This window comes from Neoarius graeffei, chromosome 27 (assembly GCF_027579695.1).
Source record: "Neoarius graeffei isolate fNeoGra1 chromosome 27, fNeoGra1.pri, whole genome shotgun sequence".
NCBI lineage: Eukaryota > Metazoa > Chordata > Actinopteri > Siluriformes > Ariidae > Neoarius > Neoarius graeffei.
The window spans coordinates 22,273,468-22,286,435 of record NC_083595.1 but is presented as its reverse complement, the minus strand read 5'-3'; the positions used below and the strand labels follow the sequence as shown (position 1 = coordinate 22,286,435).

Here is a 12,968-nt window from a genome sequence, read left to right as displayed (position 1 = left end):
TGAGTACAAGACCAGGCTGGGATTAAAGGATCAGTGACTCACATCCTCCTATCTGAACAGAAACTGAGACTCTCTGACCCAATGAGTTGTGAACAGACATGAGATAAGATGGGGGTTAGTGTTGATTCAGAACACGGAGTTGTAGAGCTGCTTTAACTGTGTCAGTCTGGGAAAAGCCAAAGCCATCAGATGTCGCTGTGGCTTAATTCTGGAAAACTGCTTCAAAAAAGAAAACCCTGGTTTTCACCAAAATCGAGGGATTTTTTTTTTCTCATGATGTACTTTATCACATCTACTTTAAGAAAGCTTAAATATATTTCACCAAAAGGCTAGTCTAACCTGCCTGCAAAGATTGTCATCAAAACTGGAACGAGCGCTTACATGCACTGTACAAAGTTTTAACATTTCTAAATAATTCACTAAAAAGGCATTCATAACAATAACATCAGCTAACAGAATAGACTGAATGATTCATTGCTTATTTCAGCAGTGATGTTAGAGTGAACAGAGATGAGTGGTGATGATGATGAGGCTCTTCATGATGGTGTTTGCATTCAAATTGGTTGAACGACATAGAAATTACAGCACTTTTTAATATGTGGCTGACCTTATTTTATGGAACAAAAGTAATTGAGCAAACTAATCATGAATTTAAAAAAATGTCAACACTTTTTTAACATTTGGTTGCAAATCCACTTTATTTACGGACCCTTCCAAGAATTCATGAAAGGTTTTCTATGCTAGATTTCACTATTAACTTGACACTTTTTGTCTGAAGCCATGACTAAATATCATTCTGTAAGCTCATGTATTTTTGCTAACAGTGTTAACACAGTCGTCTTCTACTGTTAATTGAAAGGAAAAATTGCAGTGTTTGCTAGCAGGCCACCCATCATATATTCTAAGGGAAACTGTGGCCAGCTGACATCTGTGTGCCACCCTCATTTGGTCCTGGGGTCAGACTTCAGACAACTGTGATCAAAGTAATCATATGATAATCATGATGAACATTTCCCATTGTAAACTTGTACTACTTTAATATTTGGTAGTTATGTTATTTTCCCACAAATTATAGGTCATAAATGTCCACACTGGTGGGGCATCTTTCAGTGGAATTGGAAAGATAATATTTAAAATCTGATTTTCTCCCTACATCAATTTTCACATATACAGTTTAGAACTACAGCACTAGTCAAAAGTTTGGACACGCCTTCTAATTCAGTGTTTTTACTTTATTTTTATTAATTAAGACACTTCATGTCTTAAAGTAATGATGGATGTGGTTTCTCTTTACTTAGTTGCACGGTTCTTGACATAATATGGATTACTACTGTTGTTGAATAGGGCTATGTACTGTATTTTTATTATTTACGATTTACAGTTTGATCTCGAACATATGAAGAAGGCAAGAAACTAATCCACTAATTAACTTTTGACAAGGCACACCTGTTAATTGAAAAGCATTCCAGGTGATTACCTCAAGAAAAATGCTGGCTACTTTGAAGAATCTAAACTATGAAATGTTTTTATAACGGGTTATTTATTTATTTATTTATTTATAACTATGTAATTCGATGTATGCTCCATATGTTATTTTATAGTTTTCATGTCTTTTGATATTGTTGTACAATATAGAAAATACAAAATACAGAAAAACCTATGAATGTGTAGGTGTGTCCAAAGCTTTAACTGGTACTCTGTGTGTGTGTGTGTGTGTGTGTGTGTGTGTGTGTGTGTGTGTGTACACACACACACACACACAGTGGTGCTTGAAAGTTTGTGAACCCTTTAGAATTTTCGATATTTCTGCATAAATATGACCTAAAACATCATACAAGTGATTTTCACACAAGTCCTAAAACTAGATAAAGAGAACCCAGTTAAACAAATGAGACACAAATATGATACTTGGTCATTTATTTATTGAGAAAAATGGGCCAATATTACATATCTGTGAGTGGCAAAAGTATGTGAACCTTTGCTTTCAGTATCTGGTGTGACCCCCTTGTGCAGCAATAACTGCAACTCAACATTTCCGCTAACTGTTAATTTGTTCTGCACACCGGCTTGGAGGAATTTTAGCCTATTCCTCCGTACAGAACAGCTTCAACTCTGGGATGTTGGTGGGTTTCCTCACATGAACTGCTCGCTTCAGGTCCTTCCACAACATTTCGATTGGAGTAAGGTCAGGACTTTGACTTGGCCATTCCAAAACATTAACTTTATTCTTCTTTCACCATTCTTTAGTAGAATGACTTGTGTGCTTAGTGTCGTTGTCTTGCTGCATGACCCACCTTCTCTTGAGATTCAGTTCATGGACAGATGTCCTGACATTTTCCTTTAGAATTCGCTGGTATAATTCAGAATTCATTGTTCCATCAATGATGGCAAGCCGTCCTGGCCCAGATGCAGCAAAACAGGCCTAAACTATGATACTACCACCACCATGTTTCACAGATGAGATAAGGTTATTATGCTGGAATGCAGTGTTTTCCTTTCTCCAAACATAATGCTTATTATTTAAGCCAAAAAGTTCTATTTTGGTCTCATCCGTCCTCAAAACATTTTTCCAATAGCCTTCTGGCTTGTCCACGTGATTTTTAGCAAACTGCAGATGAGCAGCAATGTTCTTTTTGGAGAGCAGTGGCAACCATTGTTGTTCAGTGTTCTCCTGATGGTGGACTCCTGAACATTTAACATTAGTCAATGTGAGAGAGGCCTTCAGTTGCTTAGAAGTTACCCTGGGGTCCTTTGTGACCTTGCTGACTCAAACTTTATTCTTGGATACACTTTATTCTTGGAGTGATCTTTGTTGGTCAACCACTCCTGGGAGGGTAACAATGGTCTTGAATTTCCTCCATTTGTACACAGTCTGTCTGACTGTGGATTGGTGGAGTCCAAACTCTTTAGAGATGGTTTTGTAACCTTTTCCAGCCTGATGAGCATCAACAATGCTTTTTCTGAGGTCCTCAGATATCTCCTTTGTTTGTGCCATGATATACTTCCACAAACGTGTTGTGAAGATCAGACTTTGATAGATCCCTGTTCTTTAAATAAAAAAGGGTGCCCACTCACACCTGATTGTCATCCCATTGATTGAAAACACCTGATTCTAATGTCATCTTCAAATTAACTGCTAATCCGAGAGGTTCACATACTTTTGCCACTCACAGATATGTAATATTGGATCATTTTCCTCAGTAAATAAATGACCAAATAATATAATATTTTTGTCTCATTTGTTTAACCAGGTCCTCTTTATCTACTTTTAGGACTTGTGTGAAAATCTGTTGTTGTTTTAGGTCATATTTATGCAGAAATATAGAAGATTCTAGAGGGTTCACAAACTTTCAAGCATCACTGTACAATATATCATAGAAAATGTGAGTCACCATGTGAAAGGTTTTCCCAAGCTGCCACATGTTTGCTTGCACACATTTGTTGAACTTTTTTTTTGTTTTAATTATTTAGTTTACTGAACCTCAAGATAATTTTTGTCATCATAACTTTTAGATAGTGAACGTTTCTCCCTCAGGGTCTCTGTACATTAGCAAGCAAAAACAAAAAAAAAAGACCAGCTTTAATAACTAATTAATGCATGAAAATGGACATTTCAGTGTCCGTTTCACTCAAAGTAAGTGGATTTCAGTCCAAGTTGCATGTTGAGTGATTTCCTGTTGAAAGTTGTTAACTGAATGCATTCGTGCTGAAATTATTACTCAGGGATAAAATCAATTACCAATGCACAGTAGGCTGATGGCCGATATGTCTCAGTTTATGTCCTGCTGAACACACTCTGTTTTCCTTCTCACTGCATCGCTGAAAGGGTGGGAGCTTCTGTCCATCAGCATGGTCAGAGTTATCTGATCACTTTTAAATTGCTTTCCTGGTGGTTTTGCAGCTAATTAGTGGATTTGCATGGGGAATAACATGGGACTTGGTTTTAGAGGTGTGGATAATATCAAGGTGAAATTGAGCTTGGTTATCGAGAGGTTTCAAGTATAATTGCACATTACTAACAAATGTAAAGATTAGAAATGAAAACCGCTTTGATTACCGGTATGTATTTCATGTATTATTAGTTCAAAATCAGAACATTAGAATATCTGGGTATTTTTTTCCTCAGGCATTAAAAATATTCATTTCTCAAGAAAAACAGCTTTTTTTATGGAAGCCCCTTTTTATTAATGTTTTGTTCATGTGATCAAAAATCTCTTGTACTGATGGTTGGTTGGTCAATTATGAGGCTTCCTTGGAATATTCAGGAACATCTCTGTGTTGATATTAAAATGTAATCATTTTAATATACTGTGTCTGTTATAGATCAACTTCAGGTGTAAACCATCATTCAGGGAATCAGGCTCTCGAAACATTCGGGAAGTAAGTGTACGACTGGATTTTACTGTGATGATGGACACTCCCCACCCCCCCACCCCGTTCTTCATGCTTGATTTTCCTAATCTTTCCTTTTAGTCCTCCAAGTTTCATAAAAACAGCCAGATGCTTAATAGTACATTGTGGTTGCTGTTAAAGTGAAGGTCTTGGCTTCTGAAATACTTCGTTCTCCTATCTCCTTACCTTTTTTCTTTCCTATTCTTAATTTCCTTCCATGTCCCATTCTTCTCCTGCTTCCCATCATCCTCTTGCAACATGTGGCCTTTGTCCTTCTGTTTCTCATCATGCCTTGCGTGGGTTAGCCCGCACGGCATCGCAGAGCTCTAAAAGGTCAGGCTGCTTTGGCGCGAATCAGGCATGCTGCTGCTAAACACAGTGTATGTATACCTCTCACACAGGTATCTCTCTCACTCTCTCACACACACATTATGGGGACATATACGTACAGTCGCTATGTCCCACACACGTATTGTTGTCCATGTTTAGATATTGTGCACAGAAGTGTTCAAAGTCTATAAGGATGTATAATATAAGGCTATTTCAATAAACCAGCTTATGTAGACCCTTCAGCTCTTTATAAGGAAGTGTTCTTGCATTTGCTAACACACTGCTGACTTCATAGATTTTTATAGACTGTTCAGATGCCACCTCTTTCTGCAAGTTCCCTCCATTCTTCTTATATCATCTCATCTCCAGCTCCTTTGTAATGTGTATCTCATATGTACACAATTCTGTTTCTTACTCTGTTATACTCCCCCAGTATGAGCTCAGTGTTTTTGAGTAAAAAATGCTGCATTGTGATGATTACTTATTGGTCAGAACTGATTGAAAAGGATTATACATGCTCGAGCATCCTGTCTTGAATTGTTTAATGCACAGCATTTCTGACTGACAGATGGGTGACAGATTTAACAGTAAATTAGCGGGTCTGTTGTTGCACATTTATTTTTGCTGGCTCAACAAGAGTCACTGCAATCAAAGTAAAGTTATTTTTTACACAAATTTTCTCCATAATTTAATCATCTGCTAATTTACATCCACCAGCCAGCTCTCCCCTATCATACAACAGCTATGAAGAGATGAGGGTGAAGGCCAACACATATTTCCTCTGTGCAATATGAAACCAGCCAAGCATATCTTTTCAGACTGTTTCTGTGGCATCGGTGGGATTTGAGTTGATCAACACTTTTCTGTTGCATCACTCATGGCCCCCCTACTGACTCCTCACCCCATGATAAAATATTTCTATTGTGATGTGCATGGTCTTTGTTAGGATGACGCCACCCCCATCCACTGGACACAAAGGCTCACTGAGTAGTTTAATGAGGCTAAAAATGATGTAAATTGTATGCTATGGCTTTCATATTCATAAGATCTCAATCCATCTGAACACCTTTGTGAGATTTTATGTAAACATTTTAGACACCCCTCTCTACCATCATCAGAACACCAACTGAGTGAATATCTTTTAGAAGGTGTTCATCCCTTCAGGGCAGTTTCAGAGAATTGCACAATCCCAAATCAGAAAAGAAAGTTGGGATGGTGGGTTGAAATTGAAATTAAAACTGAAAACTATGATTAGTAAATAAGCTTGACCTGTATTGCACTCAAAACAATACAACAGCACATTATTTTATGTTTTTCCTCATGAATTGTATTGGTTTTTCCCCAAAATAAACACATTTCAAATTTGATTTTTGCAACACATTTCAAAAAAAGTTGGGATGGTAACACATTTACCACTTTATAATGTGGCCATTCCTTCTTACAACACTTAAAAGGTGCTTAGGGACTGAAGACACTAAGTGATGAAGCATTTCAGCTATGATTTTGTCCCATTCTTCCTGCAAACAGGTCTTAAGGTGTGCAACAGTATGGGGTTGTCATTGTCCTATTTTTCTTTTCAAAATTTGCCACACATTCTCTATTGGAGACAGAAGGGATAGACACCCTCTTCTTCCACAGCCATGCCTTTTTTTTTTGCGGGGGGGGGGCTTTTTTCACCTTTTTTATTAGATAGGACAGTGTAGAGACAGGACAGGAAATGAGTGGGAGAGAGAGACGGGGAGGGATCGGGAAATGACCCTGGGTCGGAACTGAACCCGGGTCCCCGGATCCACGGCGCGGCGCCCCAGCCACCCGAGCCACGACGCCCCCAGCCATGCCTTTGTAAGATGTGCAGAATGTGGTTTTACATTGTCTTGTTGAAATATCCCTGGAAAAGATGTCATCTTGAAGGCAGCATATGTTGCTCCAAAATCCCAGTGTACTTTTCTTCATTAAAGCTACCATCACAAAAGTGTAAGGTGCCTTTGCCAAGGGCACTGACACAACCCCATACCATGCCAGACACTGGCTTTTGGACTTGTTGCTGGTAACAGTCTGGATATGCCTTTTCGTCTTTGATCCAGAGCACACGGCATCCACTTCTTCCAAAAAGACCTGGAATGCTGATTCGTCTGACCACAATACACGTTTCCACTGTGCTGTGGTCCATGCCTCCGAGCCCAGAGAAGTTGACAGTGCTTCTAGACACAGTTAACATAAGGCTTCCTTTTTGCACAGTAATTTGTAGATGGAACTCCATATTGTAGTGCTTGACAAAGGTTTGCCAAAGTAACCCTGAGTCCATGTGGTTATACAGTGGGGCAAAAAAGTATTTAGTCAGTCACCAATTGTGCAAGTTCTCCCACTTAAAAAGATGAGAGAGGCCTGTAATTTTCATCATAGGTATACCTCAACTATGAGAGACAAAATGAGAAAAAAAAATCCAGAAAATCACATTGTCTGATTTTTAAAGAATTTATTTGCAAATTATGGTGGAAAATAAGTATTTGGTCAATAACAAAAGTTCATCTCAATACTTTGTTATATACCCTTTGTTGGCAATGACAGAGGTCAAACGTTTTCTGTAAGTATTCACAAGGTTTTCACACACTGTTGCTGGTATTTTGGCCCATTCCTCCATGCAGATCTCCTCTAGAGCAGTGATGTTTTGGGGCTGTCGCTGGGCAACACGGACTTTCAACTCCCTCCAAAGATTTTCTATGGGGTTGAGATCTGGAGACTGGCTAGGCCACTCCAGGACCTTGAAATGCTTCTTACGAAGCCACTCCTTCGTTGCCTGGGCGGTGTGTTTGGGATCATTGTCATGCTGAAAGACCCAGCCACGTTTCATCTTCAATGCCCTTGCTGATGGAAGGAGATTTTCACTCAAAATCTCATGATACTTGGCCCCATTCATTCTTTCCTTTACACGGATCAGTCGTCCTGGTCCCTTTGCAGAAAAACGGCCCCAAAGCATGATGTTTCCACCCCCATGCTTCACAGTCGGTATGGTGTTCTTTGGATGCAACTCAGCATTCTTTCTCCTCCAAACACGACAAGTTGAGTTTTTACCAAAAAGTTCTATTTTGGTTTCATCTGACCATATGACATTCTCCCAATCCTCTTCTGGATCATCCAAATGCTCTCTAGCAAACTTCAGACGAGCCTGGACATGTACTGGCTTAAGCAGGGGGACACGTCTGGCACTGCAGGATTCGAGTCCCTGGCGGCGTAGTGTGTTACTGATGGTAGCCTTTGTTACTTTGGTCCCAGCTCTCTGCAGGTCATTCACTACGTCCCCCCGTGTGGTTCTGGGATTTTTGCTCACCATTCTTGTGATCATTTTGACTCCACGGGGTGAGATCTTGCGTGGAGCCCCAGATCGAGGGAGATTATCAGTGGTCTTGTATGTCTTCCGTTTTCTAATAATTGCTCCCACAGTTGATTTCTTCACACCAAGCTGCTTACCTATTGCAGATTCAGTCTTCCCAGCCTGGTGCAGGTCTACAATTTTGTTTCTGGTGTCCTTTGACAGCTCTTTGGTCTTGGCCATAGTGGAGTTTGGAGTGTGACTGTTTGAGGTTGTGGACAGGTGTCTTTTATACTGATAATGAGTTCAAACAGGTGCCATTAATACAGGTAATGAGTGGAGGACAGAGGAGCCTCTTAAATAAGTAGTTACAGGTCTGTGAGAGCCAGAAATCTTGCTTGTTTGTAGGTGACCAAATACTTATTTTACCGAGGAATTTACCAATTAATTCATTAAAAATCCTACAATGAGATTTTCTGGATTCTTTCCCCCCATTCTGTCTCTCATAGTTGAAGTGTACCTATGATGAAAACTACAGGCCTCTCTCATCTTTTTAAGTGGGAGAACTTGCACAATTGGTGGCTGACTAAATACTTTTTTGCCCCACTGTATCAGCTATAGATGAATGACAGTTCTTGATGCAGTGCTGCCTGAGGGATTGGAGATCACCGGTGTTCAGCTTAGGCTTGTGCGCTTGCCTTTTATGCACTGAAATTCCTCCAGATTCCTTGAAACATTTCATGATGTGCACCATAGAAGGTGAAATATCCAAATCCTGTCCTATATTTCTTTAAGGAACATTGTTTTTATACATTGCAATAATTTTCTTACACATTTCTTGACCAACTGGAGATCCTCAGCCCATCTTTGCTCCTCAAAGGCTAGGCCTTTCCTGGATGCTGATTTTGTACCAAATCATGATTTACCATCACCTTTTGACATCTGTTTCAAATCACATTATTTGCTAGCCCTAAATTGCCCTGTCCTAACTTTTTTGGAATGTGTTTCAGGCCTGAAATGTATATTAACAGATGTATATTAACAGATGAAATGAAGTTGATGAGACAAAACATGAAATATCTTGGGTTTGTGCTGTCTGCAATGAAATACAAGTCAAACCACTGCTTTCTTTTTTTTTCTATTTGCGTTTTCCATGCTGTCCCAACATTTTTCTGATTTGGGGTTGTATTATAATCTGCTGGCTCGTGGGGGCCCACCACCTTACTTATACACTTTATTTTTCCCTTTAATTTGTCATCCATCTTTAGATGTTAATATGTAGAATCAATTACCTTTATATTAGAACTTTTTTTTTTGTCAGCTTTTCTTGGAACTAGTCACTTCAAGCCAGATTTATGTGAATAGCATCTCCATTTCCTACTTAATAATTAAGCTTTTTACTAGGAAATGTTAATTTGTTCTCCAGGCTAGTCCATCTGTAATTAGCCATTATTAATTTATAATAATGAGATCTGTAATAATGACCTCTGCTGTTTCCATGACAGCCTACTGTAGTGCGGCATCACTGGGTCCATCGACGACGACAAGAGGGGAAGTGCAAGCAGTGTGGAAAGGTGTGTGCACATGTCTTTATCTTCAGCTCTTTGGAACAAACCAGATATGAGCCCACATATATATTTACATGAAAGATATTTGACTTTATGTAAGTAAGCATTAGTATACTGTATGTGGCAGCCTAGAAAAGCCCTTCACATGGTCAGATTTGGACCTTTTCTATTATATATAGGTTTGTACACTACACGTTTTTGTGAGCTATGTGAAATGTGTCTCAACCATAAGTGAATTATTGCATGATAAAGTCTGGTTACTCTAAAAAGTGAAAAAACATGCCCAGGACTGTCTGCAGTTTGCGTACCAGGCAGGTGTTGGTGTGGAAGATGCCATCCTCTACCTGCTACACCGAGCCCGCTCGCATCTGGATAAGGGAAATGGCACAGTGAGGATCCTCTTCTTGGACTTCTCGAGTGCCTTCAACACCATCCAGCCCCTTTTGCTTCAGGACAAACTGAACAGGATGCGAGTGGACTCCTGCCTGGTTACCTGGATCTCCAGCTACCTCACCGACAGGCCGCAGTACGTCAGGCTGAAGGACATCACGTCTGATACTGTGTTTAGCAGCACTGGAGCACCCCAGGGCACGGTGCTGGCCCCTCTTCTCTTCACCCTGTACACCGCGGACTTCTGCTACAACTCGGAGCTGTGTCACATTCAGAAATTCACCGATGACACAGCCATCGTTGGGTGTATCAGTGACAACAGAGAGGAGGAGTATAGGAGCCTGGTGAGGGACTTTGCTGTGTGGTGCAACAGGAACCATCTGCAGCTCAACACCTCGAAGACCAAGGAGCTGGTCATTGACTTTGGGAGGTCCAGACCAAGGTCATGACCAGTTCTGATTGAGGGAGTCGAGGTGGAGGCTGTGGATTCCTACAAGTACCTCGGGCTGTGGCTGGACTGCAAGCTGGACTGGACTTGCAACACTAATCACTTATACAGGAAGGGACAGAGAAGGCTATACTTCCTTAGGAGGCTGTGGTCCTTTAACATCTGCAGGAAACTCCTGTGGATGTTCTATCAGTCTGTGGTCGCCAGTGTCCTGTTTTACACCGTGGTGTGCTGGGGGGGCAGCACATCCAAGAAGGACACATCCAGGCTGGTCAAACTGATCAGGCGGGCCGGCTCTGTGGTTGGCATGAAGCTGGACTCTCTGGTGATGGTGGCAGAGAAGAGGTCTATGGACAAACTATTGAACATCATGGACAATGCCATTCACCCTCTGCACACCGTCATCAGCAACCAGAGGAGCCTGTTCAGTGACAGAATGCTCCTTCCCAAGTGCAGGACGAACAGACTTAAAAACTCCTTTGTCCCTCATGCCATCAGACTGTACAACTCCTCTCTGGGGGGGAGGAGGGGTAACAGGATGACGGAGGACGGGAAGGAGCAGTAGCCTCGCCTAACAATAAGCAATACTGGACAATGTGCAATATAATGTGCAATATAAAGTGCAATATCTCTCCTGCTGCCCCCCCCCCCTTCCCCATATCTTATTCTTTTTATATTTGTATATGTAAATACTTAATTTAATTTATCTAGAAGTTTTTTCTCTATTTTCTATTCTCTGTTTATCCTGTAATGATGCTGCTGGAATCTTAATTTCCCTGAGGGAACCCGCCCAAAGGGATCAATAAAGTTCTATCTAATCTAATCTAAAAGAGAAAAATCATGTTAAAAGATCATTCCAGCTGCATCACAAACATTTTGACAGCCAGCATCTGATTACAAACTGTAATAATTTGTCTCCTATCCATTTCAGTATGGTACATAGCTGTCCAACAAATTGATCAAAGCCTGACATTCTCTGTATGAGGAATTTACACTTAACTAATGTAGGTTTCAACATATTTAGGGAGTCTGACTGTTTGTACAGTGTTTGTTAAATTGGCTCCTTACACAACATGGGCTTTCCAGGAAACAAGTTTATCCAAGATGAAAAAGTAAGCAAAACATGTCTGAGTAGTACTGGTGAAATATAATTGTGGTTTCTTAAAGTTGCACTGTCAAAGTAGCTTACAGACAGAAAAATCCACAGTGACATCCAACAGATTTTCCAGAGCACCACATATGTATAATTAATGATTTTATGTTCTTTTAAAACTTTTTATTCTCTTTTTCTGTCTGTTTATAGGGATTTCAGCAGAAGTTTACCTTCCACAGTAAAGAGATTGTGGCCATTAGTTGCTCTTGGTGCAAACAAGCTGTAAGTATATGTGTATGAGTGTGTACGTAACTGTGTGTAAAAAGAATCTTTTTTTAATAGAGACAATCATTTCTATAAAATATATCCTTTGTCAAGTGTGGAACGTATTCCTGTTTTGCAGTATCACAACAAGGTGACATGCTTCATGCTGCAGCAGATAGAAGAACCGTGTTCGTTAGGAGCTCACGCAGCTGTTATAGTACCTCCTACATGGATTATACATGTCCGCAGACCTCAGGTACACACATGAGCACATTTACCAATGCTGACCCTATACTGGTGCTTTCAAAAAGGGATGTTTTTCAAAGTGGATGACTTGTTCCAAGGGTTGCTTCAGATAATTATTCTATGTGCATAGGGGAAACATTACACCACAAACAATCTATATACTATACACTATGTAACCTTGCCCAGCGCAGTCTTCCATTAACAACCATTAAAGGACATGGGACATGGATTTTTTTCTGGGTATAATTATATATAAAGGACATAAGAAATGCCATCTAAATCACTGCAGGGTGTCAAAAATGTGAAAATCATCAAATTATTCAACTTTTTTATACATCATCGTAAAACAATGATTCGTTAATTAGCTAGGTGGTCACGTGACCCGTGACGTCACAGAAACTTTCCAAGGAGCCAGCGCTTGGGTATCTAATGTAAACAGGTTACCGAAATGGACACCATTGACAGTGACATTCCCGATGTTTCACAGAGATGTGAAGTTAGACCCTATCAATTCGAACTGATAGCATGGATTAAAGTTTTCCGTCGCTACGACAGATTTCCGTCAACTGGGAGCGCTAAAGGTCAATAATGAGAGTGATGCAGATCCGAGGGAAAAAAAAGGGGGGTAGGCCCATAGGTCTGACACCGATGTGATTTAGAACTTCACCAAGCTGCTGTGATTGCCTGTTGTTGAACCCTTTCTTGTGCTATGTTTGAGTATATGTAAAGGAATAAGTTGTTGCGCTAGATAGGCATAAATGAATAAATACAGCCTCCGCTACTGTCTAGTCCCGGGGAGGCTCGGCGTAGGCCACTGATGAAACTATTTGGCTGTCCTACTACTAGGCAACTAGGTTACTTGTCTACTACTAATACTAGGCCTTTTGTAGTAGTAGTAATAATGATATTTGCCTATTGAAAGGTAAT

At 40.2% G+C, this 12,968-nt stretch overlaps 1 protein-coding gene across 9 annotated transcripts in view; it reads left to right on the top strand.

Annotated features, from left to right (window-relative positions):
* The window catches only part of dgkza (diacylglycerol kinase, zeta a), a 502,369-nt gene that overhangs the window by 330,140 nt on the left and 159,261 nt on the right, over positions 1-12,968 (top strand). For all 9 annotated transcript variants that reach the window (XM_060911482.1, XM_060911485.1, XM_060911483.1 and 6 more), the window contains 4 exons: positions 4,324-4,380; positions 9,538-9,606; positions 11,742-11,813; positions 11,935-12,051. In XM_060911482.1, the coding sequence (XP_060767465.1) occupies positions 4,324-4,380; positions 9,538-9,606; positions 11,742-11,813; positions 11,935-12,051 (315 nt within the window). The remainder of the gene's footprint in view (positions 1-4,323; positions 4,381-9,537; positions 9,607-11,741; positions 11,814-11,934; positions 12,052-12,968) is intronic.